Consider the following 17,028-nt stretch of genomic DNA (forward strand, 5'->3'; position numbering starts at 1 on the left):
GAAGGGAAGGGAAGGGAAGGGAAGGGAAGGGAAGGGAAGGGAAGGGAAGGGAAGGGAAGGGAAGGGAAGGGAAGGGAAGGGAAGGGAAGGGAAGGGAAGGGAAGGGAAGGGAAGGGAAGGGAAGGGAAGGGAAGGGAAGGGAAGGGAAGGGAAGGGAAGGGAAGGGAAGGGAAGGGAAGGGAAGGGAAGGGAAGGGAAGGGAAGGGAAGGGAAGGGAAGGGAAGGGAAGGGAAGGGAAAGGATGATGGGTGCAGTGTCTAGCACATGATGGAAGGATAAGGCAGCCTTTAATAGTCATGCAAGACCCTCCACAGCTTGACAGAAAGCTCACACATTGCCACTTCCGCAATATGGTGATGTTTTTGATCGCCCAGTTACGAAGACATTTTTTCACTGGATAACAGCTGAGATGATTCAGGCTTTGGATGATGATCGATGTTATTTGGGGCAGCAGGAGAAGACAGCGCATCTTTGAGCAGGAGACTGAAGCAAATCAGTAGGAAAATGATCACTGTTTCTTGGCAGTTTAAACCGAGAAAAAAAATTGAATAGATTTTCATACTAATGCTGAAGTACAGAGCTTTAAGCCACAGGACTTGCAGTGATGTTTGTCAGGATGAATTAAATTTTTACCTGTAGAGGAACTGCCCAGTTTACAAATCAGGTCATTGTAGAATCATTGAATCATAAAGGTTGGAAAAAGATTCCTAAGACCATCTAGTCCAAACATCAGCCCATCCCTTCCATGTGCACTAGTTCATGTCCCACAGAGCCACATCTACCCTCATCAGACCAAAGCATTACACTGACGCAGAACAAGTCAACCTGCCAGCTTCTTTCTAGTAATGCTGAAATGGAGATATCCAAAACCAAATGGGTTTTAGTAAACCAAAGACCTACAGAGGTCTCTGATCATATAAAAGCTATTGTCAGTTGTATAAATAGTCAACATTTACACCTGAGAGAAAGATTAGGAAGAAGAACTTTCAAGCCTTTCTGAAACAAAGCACAGATATTTATAGAGGTTTCTATAAATAAGGTTGCAGAGTTCATTCTTAAAGCATCACAGTCTGTTCATTGCTTCAGCACAAAAACTTAACGGATGCTTGCCAGTAACATGGCCTTTAGTGGAAAACTGCTTCCACAAAATCAACATTTTATGCAAGAAAAAATTAATTTTGCCCAAGGCATTCAGGTTTCCTTTGGGAATATCAAAGCAAAATATTTTCTCCACTACACTGACTTGACCGAAATCAAATGTTTCACTTTATTTTTTAACTGAACAAGAATATTTGATTTCAATTCAGTTCAATGTGAAACTGCCTCTGGGCTTGCTGCTACATTGGATATAAATCGTCCCGGAGAATAAGGGAATAAGATAATTTGCATCACAGCCAGGTAGCTGGCTCACAAGAAAACATTTTTAATTCAACAATATTAAAATGCTACATTTTGTTAAAAAATACTGAAAATGTTTGTGTACCTTTAGAAACTGAAGCTCTTCAGAGATTTTCCTCCTGTGGAAAAAAAAAATGATATGAAGAAACTGTTTAAATAGTCAACATTTCACAAGAGAGGTGTTTGGTATTTTTTTTCCCACTGTGATTTCCAGCTCACAAATCATTACACAAGTTTTGTGACACAGCAACTTCACTGAGCTGCGCTGGAATCACATCAACATGGAAGTGATATCAGGTGTAGTGATACTGGTCCCAGTGGACATCTCTAGGCAGATATATGCCTTAGAGTGCTGCAGTTTCTTACACTTACCTCCTTGTTGGGACTGTAAGTATGCAGAATGGCCTGGGGATCCTGAAAGAATTACATGCAGTGAGGAAAGAGGATACTGCTTGTCTCCAGGAATGCCATACATCCATCCACACCTCATGGATACATGAGCCAGTGAGGCTTTTGAAAGCAGCACATGAGGACACGGTGCTGGTGCCACAGAATTCAGCTTGTTGGGATCTTTACCCATGGACTGCAAGCATGAAGGATGCTGGTCCTTGTGATTTTGGGAAAGATGGTGACAGCTGTTTCTACAACAGAATGGGTTGAGAAGATCAAGAGATCCAGCCTGAGCTCAACCGTGGAGCATGTATCATAAAGAATCAGAGCAGCACCATTTAGTTATTTGTTCTGGTTTATAATAACTAGGCTCTGATTCATGTCTCCAGGCACCAGAACATGAACTGCTCCAGCAGCTCCAGTAAATGTAAACAGAGAAACCAGATAACTGCAAGTTCAACCATGACAAAAACTGTTCACGTTCCCCTGGCCTGACTTCTAGATATCAGAGTGAATGATTAACCTCTGCAGTTTGTACAGTTACTGATTACACAGTCTACTCAAAACATCAAAGAAGGCAATAACAAACTCAGAGGCTTGTATACCTTGAATTATCCTAAGTTTGAGTTACGTAAATGAGCTGATTTTTAAAAAACCTGTCCCCTATCAGAAGACATTGCTGAAAAGGAATACATTTTCAGGAAGCAGTAACACACCACGCCAATCATAAAAACCCTGCCCAAGTGGGCAGTTTAATGGCCTACAACATTTTGAAGCAGGGCTGGGGAACAGAGGAGGGGCTCACATGAATGCCATACATTGGTCTCTACCGGAAATTACAAAGCAGTATGTTCCAGTGCCTGCTTTGTTTCTGAAGAATGCTTAATGACTAGCTGCAGACCACGTTATCACCACTTCAAGCTAAGATTTCACTTAATTTACATAGGCTGCAGACTGCAGCTGTCTTTGTTTTCAGCGCAGACACTGCCTGGGATTTCAGTTTTCCAGAGCTATTCACCTTTAGGAAAAACAATGGTCAGCATTGGCTTTAGACATTGTAAATAATGCAGGAGTTGTATTCAACTGTTGCTTCAATGCAGAACACTCTCAGTTCTGCAAGGAGATGAAAGCACATGGGAAAGCCCAGGTACCCTCCTTTCACTGAGTTCAGCATGGGAAGGTTGGATGTTTTGGGTTGCTTGATACCTGTAGTGACATTACATGGAAGAAAAGCCATTTTCAGGTTTTCAGGGGGTAGTAGTGTTAAATCTGGAGGTAAATAACAGAATATGTTTTCACCCAGTAGAATACCCAGCACACTTTGCTAGAAGATGTAGGATCATGAGCTTGTTTCTGATATCCTGGGTTATACAGAAGTGTTTTCTTGGCCATGCATGCTTCACATGCAAGGAAGGATTTTTGATCTGACTATGCCTCAGGCTCACATCTGACTAGTGGGACAGAAGACTGCTCAGAAGACACTCAGACAAATGTGTCTACGGCAGACAAAAGGAGATGTTGCAATGCTTACCTGAAGATCTTATGACTGTATCTGTACAGGTCTCCATCATGGAGACATCCAACTTGTTAACATGTACTGTGTATATTTCTGTTGTCCAGAGTTACATTCTTACAGGAGACTTTGGATCCAAGAAAGGTTTGAGTATCTGGGTGAGAGTTATACTACCAGAACCAAGGGGAGGTGAAGTTACTCAGTGTGGAGCAGGAAGGTAACAAATTCCTGCCTCTTTCTACACTTCAGGGATCTGTACAGAATCACAGAATAGATTAATGGAATCATAAAGGTCAGAAAAGACTTCTAAGATCATCCAGTCCTACCATCAGCCCATCTCCACTATGCCCACTGACCATGTCCCTCTGTGCCATGTCTACTCATTTCTTGAATACCTCCAGGGATCGTGACTCCATCACCTCCCTAAACAGACTGTTCCAGTGCCTCGCCACCCTTTCTAATAATTTATTTTCTAATATTTAACCCGCATAGAATCATAGACTCATTAAAAGTTGGAAAAGACCTCTAAGACCACTAGGATTATTAAGCCCACTAAGTAGCCATGTTCAGCAATAGTGGAGCATATCTACAGCAGGTTTGCATTCTCACACCAAGGGCATCTTTATGGGGATAGCTGCTAAAATCTCTGGAGCAGAGATGCTGAATTCCCTTGTTAAATGTAGTAACCCAATTCGGTTATCATGTTAAAGGAGGGAGGGAAAGAGCTTATTTGGGATCTCACGTGTCACTGTTAGGGTTAAAATGTTTCATGCTAAATTCAGCACTATCAGCCTTGTTTACCAGCTTATGCTGTCTGATAGTCTCCTGGGCTATTCTATGGGACTGGGAAACTTTAGTGTTGAGATGATTCATTTCTGATTTCCAAGTAGGAGCTGCTCTCTGGCTGCTCTGTCCTGCTCTGGTAGCTGCTGGTGTGGGAGTAGATTGCAAAACTGATCCCAAAGTGACTTTACTGTGAGAGGCTTTACAGTAAAAAATGCCTCATAGACATGGAGCATGTGCCCTGGGACTTCCTTTGATAAGTCTTTGACCGCTGATGAGATCAGCACATAGCAGAAAAGTTGTGGCAAGTCTCCACATACTTGCAGCCCCCTGAGATGTGCAGGAGAGTTAGGGATGCTGCATGCCAACCTGAGCTATGGGAGCACACACCCAACTCCTCTGCTTAGTTTTTGGCAAGAGTAAGTCTTGGGGAATTTCTGAGGAGCATTTCTGCTATGTGGAAAATGTAAGAGTTGCTTATTTCATGCGGCAGAATGGACTGTGAGGGGCTGATTTGTCAGAGAACACAAATCCCCCATCTGCTGTGTGCTACTTTGCTTTAGAGACCTGCTTCATCTGGGATGCTTCTTTGGGACAGGTTGCTGGGGTTCGCTGTACCCTCCTCACAAATGGGAGGGACGTCAGGCTGACTTCACATTTTTATAAATAGCCACTGCCAGTTTGATAAGCGTGCCAGCATAGACGTGGAGTTAAAACTGAAGGGGACTGATCATTATTTCTTCCTTGTAAGGCTTGCATAATTTCCCCTGTAGATGGAAAAAGCCTTGCACTTATGTTTTTCACTACTATCTACCACTGCGAGCCTTAGATTTCATCTCTTTAAGCCTACATCCTGTGAAACGCTGTAATTGCATGCAGCTGTGTTTGCAAGGCATCCTCTGCAAATGCAACGTGTGCAAAGTGTGTGAAAAAGACCCAAGCTCAGGACCTCCAAAATATGCCATGAAAAACTGCTGGTTTGCCAAAAAATAAAAATAAAAAAAAATAAAAATCCCCTGCTTGGACTGCCCTCCCCTGCCGTCGCTACCTTGCAGTTTGTGACATCCAAATAGTGGGAGGTCTGACAAACCGAACGAGGCAGCGAGCAAGAAATTCCATTCCTGTCGAAATCTGTAATTCCTCCTTGCTGGCTGCTTTTCCTCGTGTGCGTGCTTTCTTCTGTGTCACTGTGTGCGAAGGGCTTTGCTATTATTATTATTTTAAATATAGCTTGCCCCGGGGCGGGGGAATCGCACAAGGAAAGAGCCGGCGAGCAGCCTATCTCTCAGAAGAAAAGAGAGAGCCTCGCAGCACAGGAGCTGGCTTCACTCGAGTGTGCAGTTTAGAAGTCAAAACAAAACAAAACAAAACAAGCAAACCAAAAGATTTTTTCCAAGTGCCACCGTTTTGGAGGAGGCTGAAGAAAAAGAACCCCAAACTGGCTAAATGCTGAAGGATGCAGGCAGACAGGGGCACAGAGCGAACCCAAACGCAGTTTGAGCGTGGGCTCTAAAGTGCAATGTAAGTCTCTCTTAAATTGTCTTGTTTTGTTTTGTTTTTAAATCATAGTATCTGTTTTTTTTTTTTCCATTTTGAAGCCAGGCTGGGCCAAAAGGTGCAGTTAGTGACAAAAATCAGCATGGAGCAGAACGTGTAATCACTGATCTGGGGCTGAAAATGATCCTGAAATGCAACAGAAGTCAGAAATGCAACAGAATATCAGGCGTATTATGGAAGATGCACTATAAATAAGAGCATATCTAATTATTTCAAGAGAAAGATGCCGGACAGAATCTTTAATCAACTTTCTTAACAGGGAAGCAAGAGCTCTGCTGCTTTGTATGGCAAGCTATTTTAATACTGCTGTGTTCAAAATTGTGTGATTACAGTTACCAATGGCAATAAGATGTAGCTCCAGAGGGGAGTCCTAGTGGCTGCAAAAGTTTTTTCTCTCTTATTTCTACAATATTTTTGCTCTCTCAAGCCTCAAGTCCACGGTCTCTATCATCTAGTTTGGCTTTGCTTTTTACCTGGGTTTTCAGTGCCAACTCTGGACTTCCTATGGAACAGAAAACAAAACATTTCGGCATTTGGAGTAATTCTGGTATGTTTTTCTACATCGTGCTAATGGTAAAAATGCAGTTGACAAAGGATTGGGCTCCACCAACTTCTGCCACAGACAGTTGAGGAATGCAAAGCCTGATGGTGACAAAGGGTGACCATTTCCTATTTTTCACTGTTTATCTCACCGATTTCAGACTTAGCAATGGATACCCTTTGTGATGAGGAAAGCTCTGTGAACCCAACTGCAAACTCCTTAATGCAAATAAATCATGAGAGGAGACTCTACAGAAACGTTTACGGACCAGGAGAGACTAATGTGTCACATTTCTGTAACTTGACTGCAGACTCCGAAAACCTGACCAATCTTTCATGTGAAAGTCCTCCGTGCTACTCTTCCCTCTTTCAGCTCTCAGAGAAAAACTGGCCAGCTCTGCTGACAGTGATAGTGATTGTTTTAACCATTGCTGGGAATATTCTTGTCATCATGGCTGTGTCACTGGAGAAAAAGCTGCAGAATGCCACTAACTATTTTCTCATGTCACTTGCAATAGCTGATATGCTGCTGGGTTTCCTTGTCATGCCCGTGTCAATGTTAACCATACTGTACGGTGAGTACGAGCTGTGGGATCTGATGCATGTTGAGGGAAGCTTTAAACATTGCATGCACGTGTTGGCATTGTTCTTATTTCATTCTTACTGTAATCACTCCATGCGGGAAGCATGTAAGTGGTTAATGGACGTAAGAACAGATTGATAGATACTTACTCATTTGCTGATGGAATTGTCTCAAAACGTGCATGAAGATGCTTTGTTCTCCTTATTCTTTCATTGTTTTCCCTGGCTTATAAATTTCAGTAATTCTGGTGGGAATATAGGGTCCTGCCAGTTACTCTGCTTTGCAAAAATGTGTGGAAGGACTAATGACTGCCTTTAGAGTAAAAGCTGGCAACCCCTTTAATTTTTTTAATGAAGTAATTCAAACTTTAAAATTCCCTTAACACCAACATCTTACTTAGACCTCCACTTACAGAGACAGGCTGCAATAAATACTGTGGGAGTTAAAAACTGGATGGGAATTAATTCTGCCTAATTTTTACTAACATTTACAGAAGCAAAGCTAAATATTAGCTTCAATTCCATAAGATATTTAAGAATTAAGTGGATTGTGACTCACAGTTCAGACCCTTGTAGGTGATTAATATAGCAGACCTTTCTTCTCATTTGTACCAAAATCATTTGCAGCACAGCTTGCGTAGGAAAAAGCAGCAGCCTGTGTGTTCAGTGTCAATATTGTCAGGCTATTATCATCCCTAAACTTTGAAAAATGAGTTTTCCAGTACCACAAGCAAGTGGCTATATTTGAAAGAGAAGCCAGACAATGCCAGGAGGAAAGCGAGGTTGTTTGCAAAGGTTTCTATAGCCGCATGGTTTCAGGAGTAGAACTCTCTGAGTGCGAGGCTGTAACTTACGAGAGGTTTCATCCAGCACGCTAGAAGTTTATTTCCCAGTACCACATTTCTGCATGGTGCTGACACTGCTGAGGGTATGAGGCTGTGATTCATTGCACTAATTGTGCAATCACTCTGGCAGTTGGAGAAGCAGCGTAAAGCTGCAGAAACCGTCCATTGCGTAAGGTGAACAAAAACCCTTCCTGACACTGCCTGCTTCCCTGAGACAAGCAACAGGGACTCCTGCTGGCCAGGCTCTGCTGCCGACGAAACCCCAAAGTGCCCCAAACCCTAACGGCTGGGAGATATCTGGCTGGGAGATGAGGACTGGGATTCCTACAGGCAGCCCTGCAAATCCACAGGCAGCAATCAGACAGGTGGTATCACGTGGTAATAAGATGCAAGAGGATGGCCTTAAGGCATGCCAGGGGGGTTAAAATGGATATTAGGAAGAATTTCTTCATGGAGTGTGTGGTTGAGCATTGGAATGGGTTGCTTGGGGAAGTGGTGCTGTCCCCATTCCTGGATGTATTTAAGAGATGTGTGGATGTGGCACTAAAGGATGTTTAGTGATGGAAGGAAGATGGTTGGACTGGATGACCACTTCAAGTCTAAATGATCCTATGATTCTATGCCAACCATCGTGGTAATCCCCAGTCAGAATTAGGGACCTTTGTAACAAGGGACTTGCAATGAGGTTGCTCCTCCACTCACTCTTTGCAGGGAAATTTTGACAATTTTACTCGAAACAGAGATGATTTCTTTCCCTACACCTTATCACTATTTTGTGCAATTCCCATTGGGATGCCTTGGCCAAATGTCCTGCACAACAGAAGCCAGGCAGGCTTTTCCGTTCACCCAGCAGCTCCAGCCTCCCATTGAAAAGACATTCTGCAACACTTTCACAGCATCCAGGAAAGGTGAATGTGCCCACAGATCAGAAAACACCCAGAGTTGAGCAGTACTTTTTCCCACGCAAACATGCACTTAGTTCTGAACATCTCTTGGAGATTTGCCCCATGGCAGCATGGAGATGTTGTTGAGTTTATTGGCAGATGCTTCTTCCCTGCTGCAGCAGAAGGATCAGGTGCTTCAAAGGGCTCCTGAGCAGCCCAGCACTAACTCTGAGGCCTCAGCTCAGGTGCTTCTGACAAGGTAGGACAGTACACAAGGCCTTCTCAGCAACCATGCCTGCCTACAGACTCTCCTCTTTCTTTAGCCCTTCATCACTCAGTTTTCCCATATCCCTTGTTACCAATCCTGGTCAGCTTCACTTCTCCACCTCCTCTCCTGAAAGGCCTTGGGAGAAAACACTTCTCTTCTTCATACTATCTAGGTACAACAGGAGAAAAATCTTGTCTCTGTGTTATCTGCTCTCCCTTTCAGCCTCACAACCTGACCATTCACAGATGTGCAAGCATTATGTGCCTCTTCTTCGGATGGGTCTCCCTCATGTGAGCTCCTAGACATCAGGAGCTCTCATGAGCCATGTTTTGTTTTACTTTGTTTTGTTTTGCTTTGTTTCCCCTGGATAAGCAGAAGGGTGAATTAGGCAATGGTGAGAAGACAGAACAAGACCAAGGTGCCCCATCTCACATGTCACTTAACATGTCGTAAGGTCAGCCTGGAGGAGGCTGCACCCTTCTTGACTTGCACTGCATCTGCAGTTGGCTCCTCTCATCTGTCTTCTATTTCATGGCCACGTAGTCTCCAAGGTGGTTTATCTGAAGAATGCTGCCTATCCCTGCCATATCCAGGTTTATAGCAAGGACAAGAAGTCTAGAAGGGTGTGACAAATCTGTTCTGAAAGAGAACAGGCGCATGGTGTTGAGCGCAAAAGTAGTTTCTGCCTTTTCCCTGTGCAAACTGTCCAGGGCTGACATAGAGGCTGCGAGGAAGACATGCTTCAGAAATTCAGCCCTCATTTAGAGCTCTCCAGAGACTGGTTTCCTCTTTGGAAGAGCAGGAAAAAGATAAAACTTATCCATAAATACCGTATGGCTTATTAGAGTCAGTCACATTACAGCCATCCAAGAGCACCAGGAAATAGGTCTCTGCAGTGCTTAGAGAGAGTAAATGTAATTAGGCACAGACCTAATTCCTCTGCCTCTAATCCTTCTGTTGCAAACTTGGTTGCACTGTATTTCCAAAAGAGCCAGGCACACCCTGAAAAACTAATATCTTCTTACAACATCAGCTTTACCATTGTCCTATGCAACACATTCTTGGGCAGCTTCGGTAATTAACGTGGTAAATTAAATCACCAAAAGACAAGGGAAGGTTAACTGCAAAACTTGCCCCAAGAAGACTTACTGGTGGTTTCCTGCAGGACGAGAAGGACCTTGGTATGACGGTTTTGCAGGGCTCTGCTTAGCCTACGCCTGCTTAACAACTTGGATAGACTATGAGCTTGCACGATTTTCCAAAAGCCCAAAGTGGGAGAGGCTACAAGCACTCAGATGCCCAGAATCAGAATCATCAACCCCAAAAGAGAAAGTCTAAAATGAACAAATGAAATTTAGTGAGGATAAAAGCAAAGTTATCCACTTAGGAAGAGATATCAAACCAACACCTGCTGGGGAAATTAGTCCAGGCTTCAGAATCTTGAAACAGATCTGACTGTCAAAATGAATCATAAGCTAAGTATGCAGCATAAGTATGATGCTTTTATACAAAAGGCCCTCTTCATTCCAGGTTAGATAAGTAAGAGCATTCCTGCAAGACCCACGAAGCAGGCTCGTATTTCACTTAGCAGTCAGGAGGCCTTTTCAGCAGCATCAAGAACAGGATCCAGCATTGGTCACTGCAGCAAGATAAATTAAATAGATTCTGGGGCAGAGAAACAAGAGGCATAAAAGTTCTGTAAACATCATCTGCAAGCAAAAGATAAAGGAACTGGCTTTGCTTAGTCTGGAAGAGAAAAAGATAGACAAGACATGATAGCCATCTTCCAATAGCTTTCAGAAAGGACAGTAATCAATTATTCTTCATTACCAGTGGAAAAAACAAGGAAAAAGAAAGGCTTAGTTTGCAGCAAAGAACATGTAGAATTGATACTGATAAACTCTAATGTATTATCTTCGGATTGCTTTCTCTGTAGTAGCCTGACAATATACACTGATGATATTAGAATATTGTCCCTATCTAAATATGTGGAAATAAGTTATCTAAAGATAGGTGTCATAAACATCACTGATATGCAACTAAATATATTTCTTTCTCCAGCTGCCACCAAATCTGAAGTTTCAGTTTCAGAATTTAGAAGGCTTTGTAGATCAGCAGGTGTTAATAATACAGTAATCACACTAATGATAATTTCTAATGGAAAACTGAGAAATTCCACACGTGCAGTAACAATTTTTTTTCTCCTTCCATAGATGTTGATTACAACATCAAGCATTATTCACATAGAAAAGAAAAACACATACCCACACTGCAGCCTGGGAAAAATAAATAAATAAATAAATAAATAAATAAGCAAACAAATAAATAAATAAATAACCCCAAAAAAACAAACAGAGCCTTTGCAAGCAAATGAAAGGAAAAAAAAAAAAAAAAAAAAGATGTCCTAAAAGAGAAATAGAGAAGCTATCAGACAGCTTCCTTACTACCAGCATTTCCTAGGAATACATGCGCAGTGAGAAAAATGCTTCGCAACAGAAGATGTGACTACGTCACATTATAGCTGATGTCAACTTTCTCTTGCTCAGAATACACGTGGCCTCTGCCTAAGGAGCTGTGTGCCATTTGGATCTACTTGGACGTGCTTTTCTCCACTGCCTCCATCATGCACCTCTGTGCCATCTCATTGGATCGTTACATTGCCATTCGAAATCCCATCTACCACAGCAGGTTTAACTCAAGAACAAAGGCTTTTGCAAAAATAATCGCTGTTTGGACCATATCAGTTGGTAAGTGAGCAATATTTCAGCATGTAATTGCAGATTTCTAGCTTTTGAGATGATGGGACACATACACATATCAGTCTAAAACTGTGTTCTCTGACTGCAATACTTTCCTTGCCACAGTCTAAGAAGTGCTGTAATGTAGTAATTAAGCAATACACAATCAACAATAACAACACGAAATGGAGGTGAAGCTGAGCAGCACAGTTATAGAAGGAATGCACATTAGCACTAAGACTGTTAGGTTCAGTTTTGTCTTGAAAATGTGTTTATTTCCCATATTGATTATCCACCATTACCATAACATCTGAAAACAAAAAAATAAAGATATTGACAAAGATATTGACTGAAAAGATTTTCCTGTAAGTCAATTGTTCCAGCTTCTCATTAGGGTAGTTTACTTAGAGATGTTCCACATGGCCAGATATTTCCTGTTTTTTCCTGATAGACAGGGTGAGGTTTGTACAATATCCCATTTAGGAGGCATTAGATGCTCTGCCTTTACCATAGACGAGAAGTGTTTCCCAATGGAGAGCCCAGAGCTGCAGCCTTAAGGAGGTGCCCCGAATGATTCACCTGAAGAATCTCTCTTTGCATTGGTGTAACCCAGAGACTTGCAACCACATAGCAGTGTCATGTGTTACTGTACATGGTAACAGCACCTTTGGTCCAGAGCTGTTTCATGATGTGGGAGATGGAAAGTGTTTGGTATCTGATGCTATCAGGGTTTTCTTCACAAACTTTAAGCGTTGGTTCCAAGCATACTGAAAGCACCACTCCCTTTGGCTCATCCGTTTTTTCAGAGCACCCGTGCATTGGCAGCTCACTTATTCATTCACTGACCTCATTGCAGCCTACCAAAGGGTAGATAATAGCAGGACAAGGAGAAATGGTTCTAAGTTGAAGGAGGGAAGATTTAGGCTGGATATCAGGGGAAAGTTCTTTTTTTATGAGTAATGAAGTGCTGGAAGAGGCTGCCAGAGAGGTTGAGATGCCCTGTCCCTGGAGGTGTTCAAGACCAGGTTGGATGGGGCCCTGAGCAATCTAATCTAGTATTAGATATGGAAGTTGGTGGCCCTGCCTGCAGTAGGGGGGTTGGAGCTTGATAGTCCTTGAGATTCCTGGCATCCCTCTTTCAGCCCAGTCTGCACTGCAGCATATTTGTGGCTTAGAATAGCTGAATCTTCTGCAAAACATCAAGTGACAGTGGTAGCTCTCTCTCTCATCAGAGGGGCAGCTATGCATTCTCCAAAGTACCCCAGACCTAGCAAGGTGCAACAGCATCACTTACATGGGGCTCATAGTGTGTCCAGCTGACCAGATGTAGATGTCTAGCACAGGGCATGTGAACTCCACCCTAAAAACACCTAGCTCTCTATAAACTATTCAAAAGGCCTAGGCCAACTCATTTTGGTGCAGATGTTCCCCTTTAGATGACATGAATCATACCTTATACCTCTATAGCTATAGAATCATAGAATCACAGAACTGCGTACACCACAGTCCCTTTGCTTATTAATCCAGTACAAAACACATTATTTTGTCTTTTCATTTTTTTTCCCCAGTCTCAGGCACTGCTAAGTGTAAGCATTTTCTCTGCATGACATAAAAAAGTGAAGTATTCATTAAATTTGTCTGTACTGCATTTGTTGGTATTAGTGCGTGGTGCCTGCTCTAACAAACTCATAGAAAGATCAGAATGAGCAAAGCAAGGGTCTGTGCACCTCAGCAGCTTTCTGTAGACAGTGACTTGCTAGCAGAGCTTCCAAATAAGATCACTATTCAAATGAATTTAGAAAAAGAATCCTATTATTTAAGCTCTTCTGGTTAGAATATGGTTAATGTCCTACAGAAGGAGGAGTTTGCTCTTTGATATCTTGAGCCACAGATTTTGTTATCACTGTGGCAAGTGATAGAAGACAGACCTATTTAAATCTGAAAAACATAACTCCTTGCTTTACTGGAAGGCACACAAGTGTGGCATGAGTGAAGATGGCATCCACTTTTCTGCAGATGAATAAGGACATATGTAAGGCAGTGGTGGATGTTTGAAAGATAGTTGGGCTGATAGGATAAAGCTCCATTTCGTTCACAAATAGCACATCATCAATAGAACATGTAGGTTAAGTAGATACAAATGAAATCAAAAAAGGACCCTGAGGTATGCATGAATAAAGCACTGCTCAGCTGCTGTTAGTGCCATGGAAGGGCATGAGAAGACGAGCTGAAGGAAGACAGTGTCAGTTCCCTGCCTGGGAACCGGGTCAGGAATGATCTGTGGAGAATATGATGTGCTATAAAACAAGCTATAAAGGAGTTTCTGAGCTGCCCATTGCCAGTCTGGACTGAGATTGCAGCATGGCATGTTGCTATATTGAGTAAAAAACAATAAACTATGAGGAAACTTGCTAGATCCCGGATCTTCCGTGCAACTTACTGGCAGTTGGTCACTGATCCTGATCCTGTCTTTAGTCATCACAACATGACTCAGAATAGATTGGAAATGATTTCTGAAGAGTGAGGTCATTTATAGATCATTTACTAATAGAAAAGGGTTTCTGAACAGAGGTCTCTATGTATCATTTACCAATCTTCAGGCTCTCAGTGCTACTTAAGAGTGGCAATGCTATAAATTATTTAACATCTTGCATGTTCACATAGGAACAGCTAACACAGGCAAAAACAGTGCCAGGCACAGTTTCCCCAGCTCACAGTGTGGCTGAAATTTCAGTGACAAATTCAGAGGGACGGGAGTTTCTCAAGGTTTTGCCCTCCAGCCTCAGTTCAGATAACCTTTGGCTCCCCTTGCCTCTACAGTTTGCAGGTCAGCTGGTGTCCTGTGAACTAGCGTATGCATGAAATTGAGAGTAAGAAGGCAAAGAAAGAAAGAAATGAAATGCCCCATGTTCCCCTGCACAGAAGCTCATTTTGCCTGGAGTAAGCGGGGGAACCTTTCAATCAAAGAGCTTAAATAGCTTCCTCACTGTCAACATTCTTAGTTAACCCTCTTGCATAGACCTCTCTAATAATTTATTTACCAGGATCCATTTTGGATCTTTTTGCATGGAAGCATCCCATGTCCAGGTCATCTTTATATCCCTCTCTGAATCTCTTCTAGCACTTCTAACATTTTCTTTGAGACAGGTGGCCAGACTGTAATATTCAAACCATGAACACATCACAAGTTCATCCAATATTACGTTTTCTGTCTTGTTCTCACTTCCCACCTTAATAAGTACTACCATTCTGCTATCCTTTAGGACACACTAAGCTGAATGATTCCAAAGTCTCTTTCCTGAATAATGCACATATGGGAAGTATTCCCCTCCAACTAACGTACAACACTTTTCTTCCTGATGTTGCCTTGCTGCCTGTTGGATGAGACTTATGAGGATCCTCTACCAGTTCTATCCAGCCAACAGCTGCCAGTGTGTTTACTCTGTTCCAGTGTCCACACAAACAGGTCACAGATGAGCTGACTGGCACTGGGCAACACAGAGGGCTGCTGCATGCTAATTTCCACTGCCATCATGGTGGGAATCATTCACCAAATCCTACCGCTTGTTTTCTGTGGTTCAACTCATCCTTTACCTGTGGGAAGATCCTTTTTCCTCTGCAGTCATAGCTTAATTTCCTAAGCAGTTTTGGATCAAGCAGTGTTGTCAGAGCTTTCTGGAAATTCAGAAATGTTGTACCAGCTGGGTCACTGTCATACACCTACTTGCTCCTACTTGCTAACTCCCGTGAATGATTCTGTCTGATCTGTGGGTCATGGCATTCTCTCTCTGCAGAAGTTCTCCTCATATTTCCCAACCTACCCATATCTCTTTCATTATGACTTCTAAGTTATGTAAGTAATGAATTTTCCGTTCACTAAATTTTTAATTTTCTCTTTATTTTCTAAAAGTACAAATTTGTCCAGTGAATCTCATCCAAAGCCCAGTTGATCTGTGGTCATCCTTCTGTTAGCTGTTAGCTTCAATGATGTGTGACATATTTAAAGAGCAAATTGCACAAAAAGGGACAGGCAATTTGATTGACTTGACTTCTGAAATCTCAATTTTCTTAGTAAAAAAAAATACTGTGCTAACATTTATTTTTTGCATTAGTAGAAGAAGAGCATTTAGCCAGCAGCCTTTCTTTCACTAGACCATGTAATGCCACAGGCAATTGGTTTAAAATGGATTCTAATTACTGTAACAGATTCTAATCGTGTCTTTAATTCTTAAATCATCCAGTACCCAGGGTGGCTAGATAATTAGATTATTTGTAGCTGTTGAAGGCAAAAGCCCATTAAACCCTGAAAATTATTCCATTTGTTTTAAAGCACAGAGGTCATTAGTGAGAACAGGTGTAAAATGCCCAAGTGTTTTCTCTTCCTTGAAAAAAAATATATATATATAGTGAAATGTATTCAAATCTATAGAACTGCAAATAGAGCCTACACTGAAAAAGACAGGTAAAGGACCTTCTAGTCCTAGGTGAGCCTAGGAAATGTGCTATGCAAGAAGCCAAAGTCAGCATCCTCTCCTTTGAAAATTCTTGACAGGGCCACAGGAAAGAAATCATGACTGTTAAGCCCTTATAGATCTCATTCCTCTGTCCTTATTTCTCTCTATCCTTCTGTTAATGATGAAGTTTGATGAAGCTCAAATCCTCTTAGTCTGAGTTTTCTCTTTGCTTATAATTTCTCACTCAGCCTACACATCTGCTCACTGCCTTCAGGCAGTCTCTGCTCTCCCCAGTCATCACAGCTTGGATTTATTCTGTGCTTCTCAGGCAGAAAAAAAAAGCATAAAGTTGAGTTGGACAAAGTTGGAGAAATAACCCTCATATATCTCTCTCTTAAAGTTTTCTGCTTTGTTCAAGTCTAGTTTGGGGATGGCTTGATATAGGAAAAGACCGCTTGTTATTACATGGAACATATTCATCCCCTCATATGGATTTTCTTTGTTATATTTTATAGACACACCATGAAGCTTAGTAGTCAGCAACAGTTATGCCAGTAGAGAATTCATCGCCTTACTAATGACCTCACCAGCAGTGACATCTAACAAATAAATGAGTTCTTCGTGTGCATGCTGTCTGAGAAAATCTAACATCAAATGCTGTGATGCCCATTTCTGAGTTGGCTAGCACATATATTCTGGTTATGAGGCACTACTCAAGGTGGTTTTGAGATACATAAATATTGTATTTCCCTATTGATGTAAATTATTTTACCTTGTGACAGAATCCTTTGATTTATTCCTCCCAGAAAAGTGAACACTTCTCATCCACCAGACCAACACCTTGCCTGGTATCTCTCTCTCATAACTGTGTACGTTAGAAAAGCTTGCGTTTCAAGTTCCTGCATCTTTTTACATTATTTGACAAGGAGGTTTTACTAACCCTCTACTTGAAAAAGAAAAAAAAAACAAATTTGAATAGAGTAGTGTAGAGCAGCGTAGAGTAGAGAAGAGTAGAGTAGGATAGGATAGGATAGGATAGGATAGGATAGGATAGGATAGGATAGGATAGGATAGGA

General features: G+C 42.0%; 1 protein-coding gene and 1 long non-coding RNA gene across 4 annotated transcripts in view; one reads left to right on the forward strand and one right to left on the reverse strand.

Annotated features, from left to right (window-relative positions):
- Window positions 1-169: 169 nt before the first annotated feature.
- Window positions 170-2,140, reverse strand: LOC122178265. Its single transcript, XR_006178265.1, has 3 exons — window positions 1,771-2,140; window positions 1,484-1,517; window positions 170-483 (listed from the first exon to the last, which is right to left on the reverse strand). It is a non-coding gene; the product is annotated as an uncharacterized LOC122178265 (long non-coding RNA).
- A 3,217-nt stretch (window positions 2,141-5,357) lies between these two features.
- HTR2A (5-hydroxytryptamine receptor 2A) overlaps window positions 5,358-17,028 on the forward strand; it is a 28,589-nt gene continuing 16,918 nt past the window's right edge. Inside the window, exons 1-3 of one of the 3 annotated variants that reach the window (XM_042868409.1) lie at window positions 5,358-5,605; window positions 5,683-6,756; window positions 11,307-11,507. In XM_042868409.1, coding sequence (XP_042724343.1) covers window positions 6,351-6,756; window positions 11,307-11,507 — 607 coding nt within the window. In that variant the 5' untranslated portion in view covers window positions 5,358-5,605; window positions 5,683-6,350. Of the gene's footprint in view, window positions 6,757-11,306; window positions 11,508-17,028 lie in introns of all 3 variants that reach the window. The other 2 variants (XM_042868408.1, XR_006178274.1) reach the window with 2 other exon arrangements.

This window comes from Lagopus leucura, unplaced genomic scaffold (genome assembly GCF_019238085.1).
Source record: "Lagopus leucura isolate 7727_CA_CO unplaced genomic scaffold, USGS_WTPT01 Super-Scaffold_100001, whole genome shotgun sequence".
NCBI classification, from domain to species: Eukaryota; Metazoa; Chordata; class Aves; order Galliformes; family Phasianidae; genus Lagopus; species Lagopus leucura.